General features: G+C 41.6%; 3 protein-coding genes across 3 annotated transcripts in view; all 3 read left to right on the forward strand.

The window, feature by feature from the left end:
* The first annotated feature begins 74 nt into the window (after nucleotides 1-74).
* On the forward strand, nucleotides 75-7,458 carry LOC118328376 (ellis-van Creveld syndrome protein-like). The gene is made up of 20 exons (XM_035662078.1): nucleotides 75-533; nucleotides 629-742; nucleotides 848-934; nucleotides 1,268-1,491; nucleotides 1,598-1,682; nucleotides 2,048-2,146; nucleotides 2,250-2,375; nucleotides 2,506-2,667; nucleotides 2,775-2,991; nucleotides 4,293-4,441; nucleotides 4,685-4,783; nucleotides 4,868-5,080; nucleotides 5,214-5,323; nucleotides 5,493-5,694; nucleotides 5,855-6,076; nucleotides 6,200-6,335; nucleotides 6,586-6,688; nucleotides 6,799-6,925; nucleotides 7,037-7,133; nucleotides 7,216-7,458. Exons 1-20 carry the CDS (start codon nucleotides 354-356, stop codon nucleotides 7,362-7,364), a joined length of 2,901 nt encoding a protein of 966 aa, XP_035517971.1. The 5' UTR covers nucleotides 75-353; the 3' UTR covers nucleotides 7,365-7,458.
* A 2,025-nt stretch (nucleotides 7,459-9,483) lies between these two features.
* On the forward strand, nucleotides 9,484-13,507 carry LOC118328377 (major intrinsically disordered Notch2-binding receptor 1-like). Its single transcript, XM_035662079.1, has 3 exons — nucleotides 9,484-11,478; nucleotides 12,157-12,375; nucleotides 12,673-13,507. Exons 1-3 carry the CDS (start codon nucleotides 9,484-9,486, stop codon nucleotides 12,865-12,867), a joined length of 2,409 nt encoding a protein of 802 aa, XP_035517972.1. The 3' UTR covers nucleotides 12,868-13,507.
* A 3,341-nt stretch (nucleotides 13,508-16,848) lies between these two features.
* The window catches only part of LOC118327749 (rac GTPase-activating protein 1-like), a 7,863-nt gene continuing 1,659 nt past the window's right edge, over nucleotides 16,849-23,052 (forward strand). Inside the window, exons 1-16 of the mRNA XM_035661181.1 lie at nucleotides 16,849-16,986; nucleotides 17,373-17,481; nucleotides 18,050-18,252; nucleotides 18,378-18,529; nucleotides 18,709-18,778; nucleotides 18,928-18,981; nucleotides 19,188-19,265; nucleotides 19,482-19,596; nucleotides 19,703-19,851; nucleotides 19,990-20,157; nucleotides 20,253-20,348; nucleotides 20,502-20,700; nucleotides 20,894-20,999; nucleotides 21,228-21,360; nucleotides 21,536-21,644; nucleotides 21,843-21,951. Coding sequence (XP_035517074.1) covers nucleotides 17,397-17,481; nucleotides 18,050-18,252; nucleotides 18,378-18,529; nucleotides 18,709-18,778; nucleotides 18,928-18,981; nucleotides 19,188-19,265; nucleotides 19,482-19,596; nucleotides 19,703-19,851; nucleotides 19,990-20,157; nucleotides 20,253-20,348; nucleotides 20,502-20,700; nucleotides 20,894-20,999; nucleotides 21,228-21,360; nucleotides 21,536-21,644; nucleotides 21,843-21,951 — 1,826 coding nt within the window. The 5' untranslated portion in view covers nucleotides 16,849-16,986; nucleotides 17,373-17,396. The remainder of the gene's footprint in view (nucleotides 16,987-17,372; nucleotides 17,482-18,049; nucleotides 18,253-18,377; nucleotides 18,530-18,708; nucleotides 18,779-18,927; nucleotides 18,982-19,187; nucleotides 19,266-19,481; nucleotides 19,597-19,702; nucleotides 19,852-19,989; nucleotides 20,158-20,252; nucleotides 20,349-20,501; nucleotides 20,701-20,893; nucleotides 21,000-21,227; nucleotides 21,361-21,535; nucleotides 21,645-21,842; nucleotides 21,952-23,052) is intronic.

Below are 23,052 nucleotides of genomic sequence, written 5' to 3' on the forward strand. Positions count from 1 at the left end.
TAATATTGAAGGCAAATTCAGCCCTTTTCCGGCCTAACTCCGGCTTGCTTTCCTGTCTTAACGCAGCTCGGTCTTCTTAAATCTCCTCATTGGCTAAAATATACACCAAGTTTGTCGTTTTGGGGAAAATGTTTTGCTGTACGAAGTGGTTGCAAATCGTAGGTTGCTAATATTTCTAAATGTAAAACCTAATAAGGAGGAAAAAAAACCCATTTAAAACGCAAGAAGCTTCATCGTAAAGAGCCAGAAGCTACTTTTTCTTGGAGTTTTGTCAGCGTTAAGTTAGCTAGCTTGATGTCGCCGACAAACTGCTACCATTAATAACGTGAAGTGTTGCTGCACTTTGAAGAGAAATGACAGAGCAGGCCCTGATAGCGGGATGCGCCACTGATGTGTTGGTCTGTTTCGCCGAGTCTCTGCACATATACACAGGACTGTTAACTGTGGCTACAGTGTGTGGAGGGCTCTCTGGTATATTAGCTGCTGCTCTTTTATACGTCTTCTGCCTGAAGCCTTTGCTGTTGACGAGACAAGTAAGCAAACAACACGAAACCTCTTTTTCATCACTTTTAATCGAGGTGTTATTGTCCATTCCTGATGCATATTCTCTCATGTATCATCCCATCAGGGTTACAATGCGAGGCGGCTGTTTGAACCTGATGATGGGGAATTAGACAACAACCAAAGTGACTGTGTGAGCAACAGCAGGAAGGAGGCTCCAAGTGGCACCACTAATGATAAAGTATAACATCCAAGACAAGTGGCACACTGTCTGAGACTTCTTGTAGCTACATGTTTACTTATTAACTTCCCACTAACCTATTATGTCTGTTTACTTATTGCCCAGGAGAAGAAGCAGCCACCCATAAACAGTGATGTGGCGGCATTTGCATCCAGAGCAAAGGTGGTTTATCCCATCAACCAAAAATACAGAGTAAGTCTGTCAGAAATATATAGCTTATCACATAATAGCTGCACTTTCTGCCAGGTACATAAAATAATAGAAAAATAAGACTCCTTAAAAAAACTACTGAAGTAAAGGCTTTGACCAGGGTCACTGATTTTTTATAAGATCTTGTATGTTTTTGTCAAGCACAAATAATGGTATAATATATAGTTTGACTAGCCTTTTGCAAATCAATTCATGGGTGATTGAGTGTCATTATAGCGTGTTGCAATTAGCTGGTTTATGATTATACTTCTCTCACAAATTGGCCACTGGAATTAAACTAAAATCTTACCTGCAATCTTTTGCTGTACCTGTCAGCCTTTAGCAGACGGAGCATCCAACCCATCTCTACATGAACACTCCAAGTTGCCAGCAATGCCTAACGAGGGGTCATCCTCCTCCACGGATGGAGATTCTCTGAGCCAAGAGCAAGACAACGATGACAGCAGTCAGTTTATCTCCTCCTCGCTGGTCCCCAAGAGCCTGCAGAACCAGAGCTTCACCAGGGTCTCTCACTACCCTCACACACTGACACAACCAGGGTAGGAGGCGGTACTCTGTAAACGTTAATCCATAACCTTAAAGTTACAGCAAGTATGCACAGACCCAGGTTTGCTGGAAGTGATGAGACTCTTGTTTTGTCTGCAGTTTTGAAGGTAGGATCAGCCTTTACTGTTTGGCCCTGCAGGATATACAACAACATTGCTCCCAGCTTCAGGAAGAAAAATGTCTGGTGAGTTTTTGTCATTTCTCTTTAATACAGTAATAAAATAGTTATTAAGTATATTTCGTAGAGGTCCAGTATGTTGGATTTAGTGGCATCGAGCGGTGTAGTTGTAGATTGTAACTCTAAGGTTGGCAATTACATGTAGGAAGTGACCCGCGGCACCTGTACATAAAAATGACTCATGGCTAAGGGAACAAAAACAGCAATTCTTATTTTCAGGTGATTATACACTAATGAAAACAAACCTTTGAATATTATTTATTCCGTTTATGCCCATAGAGCCTCATAAATGTTACAGACTGGACCCTTTTAAAGTGTGTTTATTTAAGTGGTTGTTTTATCCTCCATTATTACTTTTTTCCTTTTTATAGATTTTTCTTCAAATGGTGAAAATAATATTCAGCTGTCGTTTTCCAAAAGACAAAAACGATGCTGACTTCACCAAGAATATTCTTCAAATGCAAGAAAAGGTAGCGTCAGATGTCTATTACTAACAAATGGCTTGATCGACTGTGCATAGCAACACTGACATTTAGATTTTAAACCATAGGAACGTATGTTGTGTTATTTCAGGAACTGAATGAGCTGAAGAAACAGTTGTCAACAGACCTCACTGCCAGCGAGAAAAATGATGACTGTACTTTCCTAGAGGAAATAGAGAGAGCTCAGAAAGATCTTCTCGAACGGGGCCTGCAAGTGGTAAAAGAGAAGAGAAAAATCCAGAAAGCAAATTACTTAACAATTATACTAATACTAATAATACAAGGCTATTTGACCACATTTATTTACAGTGACCGGTCAGAAAATGAATTCCTATGTTTCTTCACAGTCCAGACGGTTCAGCAAACAATTGGAGGACTTGTGCCAGCATCTGCTGAAGAAGACCAGCGTTTTTTCTCCAGATGAAGCCCAGGATGTTATTCTCTCTCTCATCCAGACTCTTGTGTTATTGGAGAACCACCTGATGAACACACAAGAAGCTGATCTAAAGGTAAAGCAATGCTAGTCACTGGTTGGCATACCATTCATTTTGCTTCTTATTGTGTCGTCTAAAGATTCCTCGAGTTGAACCATGTCTTGCTTTTCTACTTCTCTTAGAGGATCCAACAGAAGTTGTTGTGGTGGGAGGAGTTGACGGGGCTTCTTCAATCCCAACCTGCCTTGCTAAAGCGGGAAGTGTCTCTGAGGCAGGGCTTGATAGCCACAACACTGGAGCAGCTGACGAGCGATGACGTTTTGACCTTTAGCCACATGGAAAAGATACTTTCAGAGGTTCAGGCCAGTCTGACTGACGGCCTTCAGCAGTGCACTGAGGGTAAGACGTGTGAAGTGAGAATGATTTCAGTTTTATCTAAGGAAATACACTGGTACTATCAGGTCAATAGAAAATAGATTTTATAGTTTGTTAAGCAAGGTGATTAAAAAAAATGTGTGTCTTCAGACAGTTACCCAAATTCTGACCATTTTTCTGTCATTTTCTCACATTATACTATTTCTTTTACTTACATTATAGTTTCTGATGGCAGAAACAGTGGACAATGTCTAGCCTACTTTCCAACTTAAATGACGTACTCTCTCAAAATAGACCATTTTCTGGGAATCTTCTTTAGCTCCTTAAATAAGGTCAGGTTCTTTCAGGACAGCACAGAATATCACGTCTGTTACAGCACCCCAGACTCTTTCAGCATACTGTAACGCTTGACACAGATTGTTGCTGCTGATCTACTGTGTAATAAAAGGCACACTAATCATGTTTAAATTAACAGTGCAGCTTGTCCCTCTAAGTAAAAATGGTGATTGACAGTGACAAATCTTTTTAACTATTTAAAACAATAATAAAGGCAATGTTTTAATTTCTCTTCCTCACAATCAAAGAAACTAATTCTTTATAGAGCGTTTGCAGGTTCAACAACCTTATCACTATCAGTAGCCTCATTAGACCATATAGCAATGTAGCAACAAGGGCTTTAATAACTGAGTATGTGGTGTGACTGCTCTTTTGTCTTTAAAGAAACTCATTATTATTATTCTGCCCACATGCATAAACCTGCTCTCTAAGGGTTGCTGATGTGCATCATGTAGAGACAAAGTAAATTACAATTCAGCATCACATAACAACTTGTGGAATGCATTAAAATGACACTTTGATACAATTTTATCCTCCAAAAACTGTATAGTTATATTATCACTGACATACTACTTTGTTATTAGAAGAACATTAGAAGAAGTATAGAATCTATACCAGTGGTTCCCAACCTTTTTTCCTTGAAGCCCCCCTGCCTGTGTCCAAGAAGTAGGCCCCCACACCCCACCCTTTTACCCGCATACCGCTAAATAGGTATAAATAGCTTAATGATTTAAATGTGGACCAAACAATATGTTTCAATTTGGATTGTACAGAGTTTTGATTTCCTCAATTGGGTGTGTTATTGGATTTTATAAATTTAATTTTTGTAAATAATAATTTTGGTAACCTCAGCAGACAAAGTTGTGCGGGGGGCGTGGACCCCAGGTTGGGAATCACTGATCTATACCATAGTCATCCAGCTGGGTTTACAAACTGACAATATTTTGAAAATGTTGTCCAGCTTCAAAAGTTTATTGATCACGTTCCAGAGTGCACAAGGAAGACAAAGGAGCTGGTGAATGACAAGTGCAACAGAATGGAGTCCAAGCGGAAGAAGCTTTTGAGGTGCCAGACCAAGGAGAAGAGCCGTGCACTGGAACTAAGACAGACTCACGGTGACCTGCAGCAGCTCACCAAGGTCAGAACATTTTGCCACCCCCTTACTTCAGTATGTAGATCAGGGATTAGTGTTACATGATAAATAGGCCAAGCAAATGCTTCCTGGTTCATAATTGTCTTTGTTGGCTCTTCTCTACTCTTAGCTTTACTATTGGTGATTACATATGTACATATGTAGAAGAAAAGACAGATAAGGTAGATAAAACCTACAGCACATGTAGATCCACAGGTATCTACATCTGAGCTGTAACCTTTCCTCCAGGCGTACCAGGAGCTGCTGATGAAACACAGGCAGCAGATTGCTGACTTGGAGCTGCAGCAGGACAACAGGGTGGCTGAAACCCTCTCTGACCATTGGAAGGTAAACAATTGATTACTATATTTTTTTATGTGTATATGTATTTCCATTCTTCTTATGTTCTTTTTCTTGTTTTTATATGTTCAGAAACTCCATTTGTGCTGGTCAAAGAGGCTTGGAGAGCTAGCCAAGGGCGTCTTTCTCACTTCCGTCCGTGCCCAGTCAAAGCTCCCTGCTGAGCGCTGTGAGGAGCTGTGGCTGGATCTGGAACAGGAGCTGGTTCCACAGCTTCAGCAGGCAGAGTGCACTATCAAGATGCAACTGGAGGATGTGAGGGCTCAGCTGGAAAAAGATGGACAGGTAGAAACCATCTGCTGGATCAATAATACGTTTTTCACTTGTAAACAGTGTTTCATGTCTCATAAATCCAAGGTCATTAGATATTAGTATTAAACATTCCATTGTTTCTAAGAGAGCCTCTTTTTTTCTGTAGGTGTGGAGTGAGGAGATGGTACTGGTGCAGGCCTGTCTCAAACATCTGAGTGAACAACAGATGAAGATCCTCCATGCCATGGTGGCCAGACAGGGCTACACACTCAACAGGTGAGATTAGAAGACCTCTCTCAAAAAGTATGCATGGCATATTGAGGGTGCCAATGATAACAACAGTTTTACAACAAAGCTTTCTTCTATGTGGCAAAATGCACTTATGCAGTATCTAAATCAATTATTACGACTTACTCAGAAAAATGCAATCTGATCTTCTTCTCAGCCAAGTGGGGAGTTTGATAGAGAAGAAACATGAGCACCTGCTTGCGGCGGTACAGAGGTACTTTGTGGTCAGGCACTTCTGTCTGCACATGCTGAAGGAGATGAGGCTGTCCAAGCTGAAGGCACTCTCTCAGACTGATTTTAGAGCTGTGCTGATGGAGGATCCCAGTAAGAGCCAGTCCTGTGTCAATTCAACTCTGAAGGTGGGAAAAATGTATTCTTGTATTAATACATGTTTAAGCACCACAAAACAAAACCTTTACAAACCTCTGGTTCAGTATGTTTCCTCCTGTTGACTATAGCAGTAGCTGAAGTTATAAGCATATTGAACACTGTTGTCGTCCTGTACCGTACCAAACACAGAATAGCAGTGCCAGCCTAGCAGAGAGGCATCTGGGTCCAGAGAGTCAGTTGGTGGGCCACAGCTTCCAGCAGGAGTTCCTGTCTGAACTGGAGACGGGGACGGAGCTTCTTCAGAGTCATGCACAGCTGGTGCTGGGAAACGCCCTCAGCCATGCCATCCAAAAGATGATGGAGACTGAGTCTGAGTCACAGACCTCTCCCAAAGAAGAGGATGGCTTAAAGGTAGGGTCTGGGTTGGGTTATTATTACTGTATTAAGCTCTCGTAAATTATAAGCAACTTTCTTTCTCTGTTGCATTAGGTGTGTTTGTTAAGTACATCACTAAGATATTTTTTTCCTCATTAGCACCACCTGACAGAGGCTGCCTCGGAGAGTGTGTACGTGACCAAAGATTCTCTCACTGCTCTGGTCCAAAGCTACCATTCACATCTACGGGACATTATCAACAAATTACAGCAGGATCAGTCAAACATAAACCAGGGTGAGATGACAATCAGTTGCACATGTCCAGATCTGTGTAAACTCTGAGTTTGATTAAATATGACACAAATTGATGCTACATATACAGCATATACATATATATTTCATTTGTAAATCATAGGAAAAATATTTGTAATAGTTCAGTCATTACTATGATTTTGTTAGACTTGGGTCATAACTGACTGTGAATTGTTAATTTACTATTTAACTGAATTATTCATCTCATTTACTGTTGGAAACCTTCCCCTCAGAGTTAAATGAGAAACAAGAGAGCAGCAGTCAGCTGAGCAGATCCTTGCTGAGGGAGCTGGTGAACTGGGGCAAGAAACCCACCTCTGCCGAGTTTCAACAGAGGTACAACAACCACACACTGCACTGCCTTTCTGCACTACACACTTGTGTGAGTCTTAAGTACATTAAATACAAATAATTTGGGTTGTTACTTTGTTTTTCTTGTGTGTCAGGGTTGAACTCCACAAGAGGAAGTTGTTGGAGCAATGTGATCTGGAACAGGAAGCAATATGCGAGGAACTAAGGCGGAAGAAAGTAGCTCAGGATCAGACCATGAAGAGGATTAAAGCACAGCTGCTGGTTAGTATGTTTCCTGTCTTTTGTACTTCTCAACCTGATAATGGGTTTATGAATTGATTTACAAGCCTGCCTAGTTATTGTCTGTAAGCACTGTGTTGCTGTGTCCATTAGGAGGCAGAAGAAAACTTCATAACTGAGCTGGCAGCCTTGGCCCGGGTTTCTCTCCACAGTCAAGATCCAGAACCAAGCGGTGATGAGGACAACATTGGTAAGCACCTTTATCTCAGATAGTAAAAATACGTATACGCCTCTCCTCTGTCTCTGTCCTTCATGTTGTCATATTTTAACAGGTAATGAGAACACAACTATACTGGATCTGCTTTCCCTGAACCCAGCATTAGATCCAGCCTTGAATCCGTCATTGACTCCAACGATTGTAACTCCAGTGGCGAAATCAAAGCCAAAGAAGAAAAGAGAACGAGAATCTCATCTCATCTGAAATCATAACGCAGTAATGTTTACATGTTGATGCAGTAATGTCCTGTAAAACGTTTACCCTTATTTTTATTGTTTATAAAGTGTAAATGCCTCTACTTGTCTACTGTTACCATTTTATTGTTAGGAAGGCCCCTCAGATTTGTTTGCATCAAACAAGAGGAATCTTAATTTATGTGTAAATGGACCCTGGTCTAATTTGATTGTGGAAGTAGGTTACTGAAATGTTGCAGTAATTACAAAAACCATACATTCCTCAATTAGTCTGTCTTTTTGTAAATGTCATTTGCTATCAAATAATACAACAGAAGCAGGACATCGTTTAAATGCATTATTCATCTTTTGTACTTTTTTAACCTGGTTTACAGAAGCACCGTGCTAACAGTAATTCATTATTGCCCTATACCTATACCCACATTGCTTTTCATACCACGGCTCATTCACCACATTGATTCTCAGTGATTCCTGAGTACATGGTGTGATGGATGTGCTGCTCTGTGAGTTGTAGGTGAATTAGAGATGTCTATTCTGATTGTAGCAGAGTGCTACTACTCAGCGATGAAAGCCTTGCCCTTCTCTTGCTCTAATGGGGTTTTAAGTACAGCTCTTTATGGATGATAATGCAATGGTGAAAAGTCTGAGAGGGCTGAAGTCTGGCAGACAGTTCTGCGTGTAGGCAGCAATGTAGCAGGCAATTTACCTCAGACCCTTATGGGTTACTGTCAGTTTGGACTTTTAGGAGTGTCAATTAGCAAACATCAATTTTTAATATGTCCTTTATACGCTCAACCTGCACACATAACCAATTATTGCTATGGCACCCTGAGAAAATATGCTCATGGACCTGACCCACTCATACACACAGGAGTGTCCAGCCAGGAGTGTGTGTGTGTGTCTCTCCTCCAATGTATCAGTTAGAAAGGTTTTTTTGACTTTTGCATGTGCCTTCTCTGATCTGTGGTGAGGGGAAACCGTTTGGATGTATTTTGAGGTCCCTTAGGGGACTGCAGTGACTTGTGGGAAGATGACCTGATTTCTAATTTTCTCCTCTCCTGCCTGAGCTGTCGGCTAGTCGCTGCTACAAACGGAGAAGTCCATGAAAGGACAGAATGAGCCGCCCCGGATTTATTTGGAACATGGCCTCGCTATTTGCGTAAAACTGGATTTTATTTGTCATTTTTAATGGACGCAGCCGCGACTGTAATTCTCTTTAAATAGATTCAGGTAAGTGGAAAGACCCCGTAGGTTCACATCCGCGTAAGCTACACCTTTTAGTAAAAATGATTCTTACAACCCAAATTGCGTTTTGCAGCACTCACTGGTGTTGTCCCAGCTGGCACACAAACACAACAGGGGGACTCAGTACCGATTGTTGCGCCTCCAGGAAACTGTCCTGTTCTACGTCTTGAGACTGTTTTCAAAAAGTGCCTGGAATAAAGTTACTGGCTGCATGTTCGTGTATTCATCGCTACGTCCCGCATTAGTTCAGTCAAGTGAGCGAGTGTGCCCTGAAGCTGTTAATAGAGATGAGAAGATTAAAAATGTCCAGTGAGGTAAAGATGTGCGCAGTGTGACGGCGTCATCAGATCAGATGATCGGTTATTTTAGGGGCCAAAAACAAGGTCGCTTTCCAGATTCTCACTCAAAGGGCTTTTTCCATCCGAGTGTAAGAAACCTTAGCAAATCTGAAACACTGCTACTCAGTTGTAATACCTATTATCTATATCAATGTTTTAGAGAATAATAATAATAAAAAGGACTGTAATACATAATAACGTCCAATAATGATTTATTGCTATTGGTTTATTACTTTAATGTGTAATATTAATATAAAATACTACACAAAATACACAACTTATATATACTTGTATAACTATAATATATTATCATTATACTTTCATTAAATATTCTGATTATACTATATAACATTATTAATATTATAAAGGACTGGTGTAAGATTTACATGCAGTTATCAGATTGCATATGGGACTTGACTTTCACCTGCAATCCTGTTTCTGTCTTTTACATCTTGTGTCAGTGGCTTTGTTTGACCTTGTTTCTTAATACAACGAATATTGCTTTGCCTTGCTAACTGCCTTGTTTTCTCTCTCAGGTGAGCAACCATGGCTAACCTGCAGCAGGAATACCCTGGGGTCCTTCTGGGGATCCTGGAGGAACTGGCCAATATGCGCCAATTGCTGACCTTCCAGGACCTTTGTCGCATGGTCAGCACCCGCTTTGACCTGGAACACCTTATCGAGCTCAGGAGTTTGCTGTTTGCTGCTGCCAGCCGGGACCCCTGTTTCCCAGCTACCCTCTTCAGAAATAGGGTTTCTGCCAGAGGCCAGGGGCTATCGCCCATAGGCGTCGCTGCTGACATTGTAACTATCTTCAATCTTATTCAGATGACGGGTGGAGCCCCTGATGATAGCCAACCAGTGAGAGCCCAGACAGTCCTCCCCGTCGACCAGTCCCCAGGCCCCAGTCTGCCTGGAATGCACCAGCTGAACATTTATGGTCGAGAAAGAGCACGTGCCCACTCTGACTCCAGTGGCAGGCCTATCGACCAACACTTGCTGTTTCCAAGATCTAATTACTCTGCCCGCAAGCGAGCAAGTCTTCCCCCGGATCCAATCTCACTCGTGTCCTCCCCTCCAATAAGGGCGAGGGCTGTGTCTTTTGACTTGCCTCACACCACACTTATGTACCCTAGTGGTCAAATCCCCAACGAAGTCATGAAGAATATCTACCTCCCTTTGGAGACGGACAGCGAGTCTAGTGGAGATTCTGCAGCCATCGAGGTGTTTGAACCTGAACCGGGAACGTCTGTCGACCAGAAGAGAAACATATTTAAGAAAGACTTCCATAACCAGCCGCCTCTGATACCACAGGTGACCATTAACAGTGAGTCTCCCAGTCCCAGCGAGGTGAAGAAAGGCTTCGTCAATCACAGCTTTGACATGATTCCAAATCCTTATCCGTCACCAACAACAGTTCACCAGTTGCCAGAGCAGCGGTCTAAACATGAGAGCCTTGATGACCTACAGGACTCAACTTACTTTGGACCTGGGTCAGTCCCAGACTGGTCCCCCCAGCACCTTCAACCTCCCAGGACACAGCGAGCCATCTGGAGCAACAAGAGTCACAGTTTAGAGGACCGTATAGGCTTGGGCAGCGTTGGAGTGGGGATGGAATCACAAGGAGGGCAACTTCCAAGACGATCATCCCCTGCTATCAGCAATTTGGGGGGGTCTTCAGGAGGTGAGAGTGGGGATAGTGGATTGCTAAGTGGAGGTGATGTAGTCAAGGCTCAGGGAACCCAGACAGACCCACCAGACCCCCGGCGCCTCCGTAGCCTGGTCCATGCCGATCGCCTCTCCTTCATGACCTCATTAGATGACCCTGAATTTGGTGAGGATGACATCAGTGCCATCTTTCGTTTCTTAGATGACATAAGCATGTGTGGTTCCACGGGAGTCCTGCACCCCAGTGATGGATCAGCGGCCATTAATCAGGACACCCCGGAGGCCCGACGTGGCCGCCTAGGTCAACTCCAAAGGCTTTTCCACTCCCTCGAAAGCAGCGATGACGGGCTCAAGGCCAGTGTGTGTAAGCTGCTGCTCCGTATGAGCCAGATAGAAAGACAACTGGAGTCACTGAACGATGTAAAGGCTGAGATTTCTCAGGTGCTGTCTGCTCTGCAGCGACTGGATGAAAAGATCCAGCAGCCTATCAGTGGTGGTGGACAAGGCACCAGTGGACGATGGCTAGAGCCTCTCAGTGGTGTGTCTTCCTTTATGAGCCACCCTCTAACCCCTTCTGAGTCATCGGAGCCTCAGCCCCTGTCTGCATCTGGTCATATGTTTCCTGGGACCAGCACTAGCAGTCTGGACTGGAGCCGTTGGAACACTCCTGGGGAGCAAACCGAGACCAGCAAAGGTCAGATTGATTCAAAGGGGAGTAAAGAAGGGAAGAAGGATGCTTCATCTCGTCGTACTTCCAAAACCCAGCTTGAGGAGAAAGGTGTCTCTGATTCCAAACAGCTGAATGTCAACTCTGCACGAGACTGGACAGTGTCCTTCTCAAAAAGTAAAGATGGCAAAGCTTCACATGGGCAGGTAGACTTTGTAAATTTCTATCTTTTCCATAATATATGTAACAGCGACTGTTAGATGACACATGGGTTTCTCGGCATATAAGCATCAGCTCTTAAAGAGACTGAACTGTAATCCATTTTGAAGGCAAAAGTATTCACACCATGTGCGTATCCGTGCTGTATGACCACAAAATGTGCTTGGCCTGTAGCAAGGCCTGTAGTCTGCTGGGTGGACACACATAATTATGTGGTTGGTTTACAAAATGATCTAGCCACTTGTGGGTTGTTAATTTAAAACTTAACAGCAGGAAACTGCTGGCCTGGTGGCCAGTTTCAGCCCTCTATCCCCCTCCGCCCCCCTCCCTCCAGCCTGCGACATGATGTCAAAAACATAATCCAGCCCCCAAGATTTTTCTTTTTCTTGTTTCATATTAATTTGAACCAAACTTTCATATACAATTAATGCAAAAACACAATGTATAATGTTGGTAATGGAAATATTTTCAGAATATTGTGCTTTTTTGTGACATTAGATGACAGTACCAGCAATCTGTTCAAATTCATTTACATGTTTAGTTGGGGTATTTATTTAATACTGATATTGTCAACTTTGCCTGTATTTCACATATTCCTAAGGTTAAAATAGTTATTGCTGCATATAGTATACATTAAATATGTGTTTGGCCCATTTTCCTTCTAGGCGGATCAGTCAGGCAGCACAACTAACCTTCTCTCCCAAAAGTCCTCCACCCTGGTGGAACAAGTGTTTAACTCGTCCCTGTTCCGCCACAAAGACAGCAGTCTGACAGGTGGACTAACCTCTGGGAAAATCATTGACCCCAGACTGGCTGAGGGGAGGGGAAGGCCCATATGGACTGTCGATGACAGAGAGGCACGAGTCACCCCGTTGGATTCACAGGTAAGGTGTTTTGGGGTAGGCTGTGTTTGTTTCCTGTCATGGCTTTTATATACTTATATAATGTGTTTTATTGTTGTCTATAAACAACTAAATGGGATCTGTTTTCTGGTTTATTTTTAGGACAATACATTATGCAGGCTTAAGATAAATACAGTAAAATACAATTCTGTGTCATAAATGAACCCTTTAATGATGCATAGCAGCAAAAAGTATTCAATATTTGAACTTTCCTACATCTTAAATTAGATTCAGATTTGTATTTAATCTATAAGTTCATATCTGCTCTATGTTCCTCAGGGCCAGGAGTCTCTGAACCCCAACAACATGGAGTTCTGGATGGATGACATCTACACTCCAGGCTATGATGCTCTACTCAGGCGTAAGGAGGCTAACCTCCGCCGGGTCAAGGTCTGCAAGCTGCTTGCACTCATTGCCACAGCAGTGGCTATAATTCTTATCATCGTCATTCCCATTTGCACCGTGGGGTCATGAAAAGCCTTGCAGAAAGCTAACATTGTTGCCTGTTTTCATTTTATTCATTTATTTTCAGCAGCTATGTGCTGTACCCAGGAACTTGCATACCATTCGCGTGGAGATTAGTGGATGAGAGACTGTGACTCCGGAACTCCTAAAGCTGCACCTCAGTACCTCCTTACATTTCTCTGCATGCAGCACCATTATTTATGACTTCTGAAAAACCGGAGGATTTGAAGTGTAGCTTACTTGAAATCCGTCCCTCATGCAGTTACAACAAATTGTAAGTAATCTCCAATGCCAAATCATTTATTTCATGTTTTTTGTTCCTTATCATTTCAGGTGGCGCCAAAAGGAAGTCATTAAAAAGTTTAAAATAATTCTAAAACAACTCTGAGAGGATATGTTGAAACTAGTAATACTGAGCCATTGCAAAAGTGTCAATTTCCTTTGATTTTCATTTTGTCTGCTCTCTTCTGAGAAACAACACTGTTACAAATGCATTGTGATTCAGCTTCAGCCTTGAGCACTGCCTGACTCTTTCTTGCTGTTCCCTTGAGAACACTACAGGGCTTATTTCACGTCTATGTAAAATAATAGTTTTATCAGTACATAAGAGTTTTACATCTACAGTTTATAAATGGTAATGGATCCTGTCTACAGGGGTGTTGTTATTTTATTTTAGTTTTAATGTTCTTCCTTTATTTAATCAACAAGATATACTGCTAAAACAAGCTTAAATCAATAAAAATAATATTTTTATAGAGTTCCTTCCCATTTTTCAAACTGGAAAATATAAGCTGTTTAATCCACTCCTGAATGTGTTTGGGTTGGAGTGTTTACCAAGTGTCAAGTTTCAAAAAATGGAGGATAAAAATCTTGTTGATGTTGAAGCAGTGAAGGAAAGAGGGAGGCTTTTCCAGTAAACACTCTTTGAAAAGGATATTCCACTTGTAATTCAATTGATGGGATGTTAGAAGTGCACCTATGCACATTATCTTTGTCCTACACTCACTTGGCCAGAGCTTTTCCACATAGCCTACCTGCAGACTCACTTAGCACCAACAGATTCATCTGGCGTCCTTACACGGATGAGGAAAGTAGTTTTGCCAGTGGTGTTACATTCCGTTTTGTAAAAACATCCTGTTAACTCAGGAAGCATTATATGAAAAGTGACTCTTGGTGCTGGTGGCAGGCTGTTGACAAAAAACATGTACACTTTTAGAATATAATGAAATTCAATATAATATTTCTGCAAGAACACTACCTTCATGAAGCTTGAAGTAGTGTTCACTTTTTGTTGAGACTCTGTCAGAGAAGTGTTGATTAAACTCGAAGGTAAGACTGTAATGCAAATGCACAATGCGTATTACAGTCTGGTCAAAATAGGCACACTTTCAAAATGACCAAATTGTGAAATTCAACACCTGACACAATCTCATTTCTAGTATTTTTTGGCTAATGTATTGTATTTCATTAATTTGTGTAGGTTTTTTTGTCCACTCCCTCTATCGATATGGATGATTTTATGTATGGAGTCACCAAAGTGGACAGAAACTACATCAAAATCTTGTTTCCGTTATCTCTAGCCAGACCAATAAACTTCACTTTGCTTTGTGAGCACAAATATGCACAGGATGTATATGGGGTGTGGTCTGCTTCAATGCATCCTCCTAAGTAGATGTTTATCTGCCAAGTGTTCCCCATGAGGCTGCTTGTGGATCCATTACCCTTCCAATGGTGCCACTGAGGAGGCCTAACCCTGCAGTCAGCACAGTCTGCATTAGAGCCTCCTGACACTCCTGTTCACTCCTAAGATGTACTTATGAAATTTGGATCTTGTTGTTGTCATATCCATGCATCTTTTAGATATCTGTGAACTCATTATTCAGGTAAACACTCTGTCTTAAAAACTGCTTGTAGATGAAAGAAAATCTGTGCAGGTATTACAGTACAAGTTACTGGTTTGCAATGCTTTGATTGTGAGGGTGTATGTTGAATTATGCTGCCTCTGAATAAACTCGGCAAAGTGGTGACATGCCTTTTACAATATGTTGTCTGATCCGATAAACAACTAATTAAGAACTAATTGTGTTATAAACACATTTAAAAACATGGTGAATGAAAAAAATGTCTCCTGAAAGCAACTGTTTTGCAATACGGAAGCCGAGAACGGCCATGGATTTATTTTTATTTTTATTCAGTTATATGGTGATAGCGACTTATTATCTCGTTATCTCGAAGGACATAACAAAGATCGTTTTTTCTCGAGATAATTAATTAAATCAATAATGTGTTCGTCTTGATTTCAACTAAGAGCCTGTGACAACAGCTTCCAGTCAAGTAAACAAACAAGGTAAGTGTAATTTACTTTAGCCTTACAGCCTACAGACCAGGTGGCCACGTTCGTGGCCAACTCTTGTAAGTTACCAAAGTTTTTATCTCGAGGATACGAAGTTATAATTATTTCGTATCTCGACATAACAAAGATCGTAGTCTCGGTGATAAGAATTAATTAATAATGGTGTTCGTCTTGACTTTTAAACCTTAAGTGCGGAGAAGTGTCCGTACACAGCTGGCTGAGGCTGTAGCCGACCGGTAATGCTGACGGAGCCGTTTCGTGCAGCGCTTAACGTTAGTTTTTGAAGTAAAGACGAACACATGTAATAATAATTCGTTGATCACGAGAATAACGATCTCTTGTCTATCTCGAGATAACCGAGATTAAGTGGAGAGTCGTTATCAACAGTGCATAAAAATAAAGTAGAAATTCCATGGCCGCTTCTCGGCTTCCGTATTGCCCCAAGAAGTTGATTTGCATTGTTCTTCTTCCAGGGTGATGCCACTAGGTTGGATGGCCAGACTCCGGTTTAAAAAGGGCCAAGAGAGGCAACTTAGTGCTAAATTAGAGAATGGGTCTGTCAGTTAAGATGATTATGTGACTTTTGAGGAAATATACATTGAAGATGAATAATTGATAAAGACGAGAGCACATATTGATGCTGACAGGTCATATGATGTCCGAATCAACTCGTAATGGACCTGCAGGACACACAACACACACAGCAACACAGTGCACTGCTAAATCAGAATTCAAGTGCGATTATAAAAAGCAGCAGCAAAGCACACAAAATAATTTTGGAGTAGCGGTGCTATTGTTAAGTGTGTGTAAAAATGCCTAATGTTTTGACACATATGTGAAATTGGTTGCAGTTGACTTTAGTGGTGTGCTGTGTGTGGTGTTACGCCTGCGATTAAAGTGGTGTGCACAGTGTGTTAGCTTGGCTGCACCGCCAGATATGCCATCCGTGGCCTGATTAATTTGATTGCTTGCTGGTGTGGATGCCCAGTGTGCAGCGAGCAGGAGCGACAGGTGGTGAGCTGGTTTCAAGAGGATATTGATATGGTGGACCGACATAATTTCCGCACCAGTGCTGTATTGCGTGATTTGATATCACAGTATGGAGAGCGAGTGAGGTCAGATATCGGGAGCTGGACTAACCTTCAAGCAGAAACCTCGCCCTGTTTTTAGTTACTTGTGCAACCTCCTCTAATGTATGGGAGACTTCGTAACTCTATTGGTTAAATAGCAGTTTAATATTAGAGAAGTTAATTAGACAAAAGAAGGAGGTTCATAAACATAAATTTAGAAATGTAGATGTACTAGGTTTCGTCACATGCACCAGACATACAACAGGGAATGCGAGAGCACGTTTCGTGTCAACCTCATCTCCACCGGGAAAGCAGATAAAGTGCACAGTGCAGCAACAGATATATATGATTATATATAGTATATATATGATATATATATATAATAAAATATATTTTTTCTGTTTGTATGGTACAGAGTAGTTTCAGTTAATGCTGCTTTCTGTAAGTATTTTCCTCTAAATCTCTTGGAGTCCAAGTCCCTGCAGTTACAGCTCTGGATGAGTGGGGGCGATAGAGCGCTCCGACCTGCGTCATAGCAACTGACGAGGAAGAAAACCGGCGCTGATTTTGAACTGTGCAGAAGAATGTGCAGACTTTGTGAGACAGGTGTGGCACAGCTGGAAGAAACAACCTAACCTCTGCTTTAACATCGGACGTTGTTACATTACATGTCAACCGCACTATCACATGAAAATCATTGCACAGGTACGTGTTTTGTTATTTTTCTTTTGACCAACGTAACAACAGGTAACGTTAGAAAAGTCGGGTCAACACAAGCTTGCTAACGTTAGTGTTAGCATACCGATAGCTTCTTAATAGGCCAGTAACGTTAAACGGGGCGTGACAACAATTTAGCAAATGAGCAGAAAAGTAACCTAAAAATAAGTTATATCGTGTTTCTTCTGTGCTTTGATGTAACGTTAGTTGTTTGTTTCATTTCAACACGTTTGAAGGTGTACTGACATGAAATGCAGTGTTGGTAACGTTACGCTTACAATGTAAAACGACACCAAAATGAAACTAACATTAACGGACATTATCGTCCAACTCGTCCACTTCTCCCCACTAATCTAAGCTGATGTCAACTCTAGCTAACCCAGCTGCAGTAAGACACGATGGAGTCGCCCGTGGTGAACCTGTACAACCAGTTTCAGAGTCTGAGAGCCCAGGTGGACGGTCTGAATGAGGGCATTGAACCACGTAAGTTATTTCCACACTTGGTTTTGGTATTTGCCACCTCCTATAGAAACCTGTAAGAGAAACACAATGGAGTTTAAGAACCTGTAACTAGGTTGGTCAGTGGTGGCATGGTGCTAGCGTTAGTAGCAGTGGTAGTGTCACTTGGTGCAATCAGTTATTAGCCCCAGACAATGAATACAGAAGCAGTACTGAGTATAGAGCCTTTGCTTCAGTAAGTAAAGGATGAGGGGACCAGGACTACAGACATGCTGTGGAAACTGATGGTGCAGCGCATGGCACAAATGGGGGATGCAATAGCTATTGGGGTGTAGTAAAAATTTCCATTTTAATAGTCCAAATAAAGCAATTCATTTCCATTGTAACTAACAGGAAACACTGTCACTCATATGTTCACTATACAGCAGAGGTCTTTGTATTTTTGCCCTGACTCTAAAGGCAATTTGCATCATTGCCACTAAAACCAATGAATTCTGGAGACCTAATTTACATACCCTACCCACCACAGAGGAAAGTAGTTTATTGTGCACAGAGGCAATACAACAATCTCCTCCTCCGTTGTCTTATTCAGAGTTCCTCCAGATGGCAGTGAACTTTGAGGAGTGCCGTAAGAAGTGGCTGCGGTCAGATGAGGAGCTGGTTTCCTGTAAAGAGGGTCTGGCTAAAGCGCAGACTGAGAGGGGAGCCCTGGAGGTCAAACTAAAGCATGCTCGCAACCAGGTGGATGTGGAGATCCGCCGGCGGCAGAAGGCGGAGGCAGTCTATGAGAAGCTGGTTGGTGCAACACTACTTATAAGTCTTGTAAATCTGCATGTTTGTTCATGGGACACATTTGCAGTTGCCTGTTTTTTCATGTATGGACCTTTCTCTGTCAACCTGCTGCTTTGTGGGTGTAACAGGAACGTCAGCTACAGCTGATCCGGGAGCTGTTAACAGAGAACAACGGCAACAGTGTCCACCTAAGTGAAGAGCAGCGCTCCGCCCTGGCCTTCCTCAGTGCTCACTCCCAGGCAGCACAGACTGCTAAAGGCAACCTCAACTCCAGTCGAAGGTCAGATCCTCCTTGGCTCTGAAATAACCATTATAAAGGTTTTTTATCGATTTTGAAATGCAACTTCCTGTATTAAAGCGCATGTAATTCACCGGAACATTGTGTAATTCTCAAACTCACCATGGACACAGGAACAACACCAGACAGGAAATTTAAATTCACTTTAATTTATCTTACAGGTTAACTACCATCGATGAATCAGCTTCTTTGTTGTCAGACATCAGCTATGACCAAACAGACGACTCTCTGGTATAATGACCCATTTCCATAAAAGTTCACTTTATATTTTAAGAGAACTGATGATTTGAGGTTCAGATAGTGAGACTGTTCATTAAGGGTCATGTGTAATGAATTGGCATTTTAAGTTATATAGTCAATCTCTTTCTCTCTTCTTGCAGGACTGGGATTCATCTGTGATGAGGACAGTAAGACTGCGAAAACGTCAGAAACGAGTGAGTCGTGTCTTTACCCACATTTTGAATAGATGCCTTCAATATTTTCTTTCAGCTTAGGTAGTTTCAATCTAGGTGTAAAGGCAATCAGTGATTTGACTTGATGTCTTTCTATACATTAGCACAACTCTGTCTTACTATTTGTTTTCAGCAGTCAATCCATGACAAAGGGTTTTTGTAAATTACTTTACATTTTTATTCCACAGCGTTCCTCCAGAAAACTCTCTGAGATTCCTTCACAGACAGTGAAGAAACCTCGCTCTACTGGACGCACATCAGATAGGGTAATGCTGACCTCTGCAGCCGAACACACTAATGTTTGAAAAATGGTCTGCTCCAGTAAAACAGCTGTGGGTGATTGGGTCTCTTTATTAGAATAACTATTAAAATGGCTATAGACAGAAAATGAACCTCAATTACTTTCTGTCTAAACCAACTCAAATGTCTATTAGTTTACTCTAAAAGAAAATTAAAATATATATTTTTTTTATATGATTCAGCTGAATGAGTCTATAGTGACCAAAACCACCATCACTGTGCCTGTAAATGGTGGTGCTGTCGAGGCCGTCTCCACCATTGAAACTGTGCCTTACTGGACACGCAGCAGAAAGAGTGGTGAGAACTTTGTAAATCTTTATTTTTTTAAAAAATTCTCATTATGGGACCTTACAACAAAATTAATTGATTTTGGCATTTTACCAACATGTGATTGTGTCCACAGTTGCTCCAGCATGGGCTGACACAACCACTACTGACCAATCTGAGACTGCCAGTGAGGCTCCCAGCACACCAGTCTCAGATTTCCCAGCCCAACTCCGAACCCCCAGAGCTAACGGAGGAGGAAAGAAGCACCACTTCATCGCCAAAACAGTAAGACTGTAGACTTATTGTTGTAAAACTGAAGCATTCAGATTTAGACTGTGTATCTCTCTGCATCGTTGCTACAAACCGGACGTACTGCTTGAAGTATCTACTCCTCTTTGGTACTGTGTCCCCACTATCATTAAGGTGATCAAGTCTGAGTTCTGTGTACCATGTGGGAGAAGAACAAAGTTTGGCAAGATGTACCTTCGCTGCCAGGATTGCAGGGTGGTGACCCACCCAGAGTGTCGTGAACGCTGTCCCCTGCCCTGTAATCCCACGGCTATCAGCACTCCCATCAAGAACACAGCAGAGGTACACTTTTCACATTGCTTTATGTGTGTTTCCATTCCACAATTGTTCATTTTTTTCATTTTACCTACATATAAATTGGCATATTTTGTATGCAGGCCACCCTGGCTGACTTTGCTCCAGTCACCTCCCCAAAGATCCCAGTTTTGGTTATCTACTGCATTAAGGAGATTGAACACAGAGGTCTGCATGAGGTGAGACAGACTTTGAGAGTCCTTGGTTACTTGTCGCCTTTGATCCTCACCCTTGAGTGATTACTGTAGACATTAGTCATCTCATTTAGAAGTATGTTATCACAGGCAGTCAGACAATGAGAGTTGGTTTCTTTTATCTTTTCCTTGCCTCAGGTCGGCCTCTACAGAGTCTCTGGCCACGAGCGCATGGTGAAGGAGCTGAAGGAGAAGCTGATTAGAGGCAAGACTCTCCCTCCGCTTAACAAAATAGATGATATCAACGTCATTACAGGTGTCCTCAAAGACTTCTTCAGAAAGCTTCCAGAGCCGCTGCTCACCTTCCACCTCAACAAAGCCTTCATGGAAGCAGCTGGTGAGTTTCTGAGACTGGTAGAAACACTTACAGGAGATTTCTGTCTGTATCTGTCTAAATGTTTACCTAGTGTTATTTTTCTAAGAATAACACTAGGTAAAACAAAATCGAAGTATCTGAATTGGGTGAGTTAAGGAGCTCCAACAGGCACGTACAAGAATATGAAATGACTGGTGTTAATGTTTTATTGTAGAAATCCAGGATGATGGCAACAGTCTGGCCATGTTGTATCAGACCATCAGTGAACTGCCTCAACCCAACCGAGACACTCTGGCCTGCCTGATGATCCATCTGCAAAAGTAATTTTCATTATGTTGTAGCAGAGCTCAGCAGCCTTTTGTTTTATCTTTTTATTACTCCCATGTGCTCCTATTGGACTTTTATCCAAATTGCATAGGGTTTGAGACAAGAGTGAGCAAGCATGTTGTAACCTCCTTCATCATCACAGCACAGTACAGGATAACTTTCATTGTATTTCATTGTAGTTAAAACTATTAACCCCACCCCCTCCCTTTCTCCTTTCCCAGGGTCTCTCAGAGTGTGGACACCAAGATGGATGTGAACAACCTGGCCAGGGTCTTTGGTCCTACTCTTGTAGGTCATGCTGTTCCTGACCCAGAACCCATGACCATCCTGCATGACACAAACAGACAACCAAGGGTAAAGTGAATGAGAATAAAGAATAACTGCAATGTCTATGCATTATGTTCAGAGCCCTAGTCCAGTGTTTATAAAGTAGCACATCGTGTATGGCTGTGTGTGCTTTTGTTTACTTCGATGTTTCTGTTCTTTAGAATGGTTTTACTAATATTGAATTCATGTAATGTCTTTCTAGGTTATAGAGCGCTTGCTTAGTATTCCAGCAAGCTACTGGGGCAACTTTGCTTATCCAGATAATGCAGGCATGGACAATGCTCACCACACTGATACCCCAGATCACAAAGGTAAATCACTGACAGGTGACTGCCAAGAATGAAAGTTTCACTAATATTAGTTCGTAAAGAGTACACATGACATGACAGTAAAGAGATTAAAACCAACTTTTTTTCCTTTTTTAGTATTTGTACCCATTTGTAACATCTTTGGTTGTCAAAATGAGCTGTGTCGAACTTAGAATGCATTGATCTTTAATTTATCTGTAGTGAGCATATTGGGACCAGTGACCACTCCAGAGCACCAGATGATGGCCAAAACACCTTCCTCCAGCTCACTGTCCCAGCGCATGATGCACACCTTCTCCAGCACCACCATGTAAGCTTGCTAATACTCTCACACACTCTCTTACAGGGTTAATACAGAGCAGAGGAAAAGCAGGGCCACATCCTTCAAACGGCACTTAGTAGAAATCAGGCTAATGGCAATAGCTATAACCAATTATCTTATTAATATTATCATTTTATTAATTATCTTAATATTATCATTTAGCTATCTTTTCTACAATGAAAGCAAGATTTTGTTAATCTCAGAATTTAAGAAAATCTTGGATAAGTGTCTGCTGTGTGGACAGTAAAAATGTAGCACTGTGACTGGTTCCTCGTTAACTTGTGAGCCCCTGCACATTCATTTAAACATTTTATTGCTAGATATGTCTATATACAATGCATGGGACTGTAAAGAACATAAAGATAATTTTATTCACAGTAGGCCTTTTTTTTTACAGAAGATATTTTGAACATGTACAAAAAGCACATATGTGCATAACAGACTAAATGATAGCTGAATTACATTTAGCTGTTTCAGGTCCTTGTGCTGTGTGTGCTGTCACACTGTAATGGCTTAATGGGACACTTGAATAAAACAGTGACATTAATTATTACTACTATAGAAGAAGAGGAATAATCAGGTATAATAACTGCAATACCTGTGTGGGTGTACCAAGGGTGTGTATGGCCCTTATCTTAAAGGCAAATGGTTAAGTTTCATATTTTATGACATAATGTTGATACTATTAAAAACAGATAAGGAAGAACTATTTAGGTCTTTCAATTAAAGGAAAGACTGAATTCTCAATAATGCACTGAAAAAAATGTTAAACATTACGCAGGCTTGTTTTATTAACAATGTCTTGTGTAAACAGCTTGACACTGAGATATCACAGGCCTTGTTTAATGTAAAAGGAGCATGTTAACTCTGTGTTGGAAATGGAGGTTGACAAAAAAAAGTCTTGGTCAAGATCCATGTTAAGAATGGAGTCCTGTTTTTACCTCTAAACATTTGTCTTCGTACCTGTTCTGGCTATTGCGTTTGCTAAAATGACTCTGACTAAGCTTAAAATTCTACTCCCCCACCCCCCCACCCCCCACCACACTCTTAGATTTGGGAGCAAGAGCAAAGGATCAGCTGCCTCTAACC

Source organism: Morone saxatilis, unplaced genomic scaffold (genome assembly GCF_004916995.1).
Source record: "Morone saxatilis isolate NCDOM2014 unplaced genomic scaffold, NCSU_SB_2.0 Contig18, whole genome shotgun sequence".
NCBI classification, from domain to species: Eukaryota; Metazoa; Chordata; class Actinopteri; family Moronidae; genus Morone; species Morone saxatilis.

Excerpts from the sequence above, each read along its gene's own strand:
- LOC118328376 (XM_035662078.1), top strand. The coding sequence starts at position 354 with ATGACAGAGCAGGCCCTGATAGCGGGATGCGCCACTGATGTGTTGGTC. Across the intron at positions 743-847 it reads GTGGCACCACTAATGATAAA|GAGAAGAAGCAGCCACCCAT; the intron begins GTATAACATCCA and ends CTTATTGCCCAG. Across the intron at positions 2,147-2,249 it reads TTCTTCAAATGCAAGAAAAG|GAACTGAATGAGCTGAAGAA; the intron begins GTAGCGTCAGAT and ends GTGTTATTTCAG.
- LOC118328377 (XM_035662079.1), top strand. The coding sequence starts at position 9,484 with ATGGCTAACCTGCAGCAGGAATACCCTGGGGTCCTTCTGGGGATCCTG. Across the intron at positions 11,479-12,156 it reads GCAAAGCTTCACATGGGCAG|GCGGATCAGTCAGGCAGCAC; the intron begins GTAGACTTTGTA and ends TTTTCCTTCTAG. Across the intron at positions 12,376-12,672 it reads TCACCCCGTTGGATTCACAG|GGCCAGGAGTCTCTGAACCC; the intron begins GTAAGGTGTTTT and ends TATGTTCCTCAG.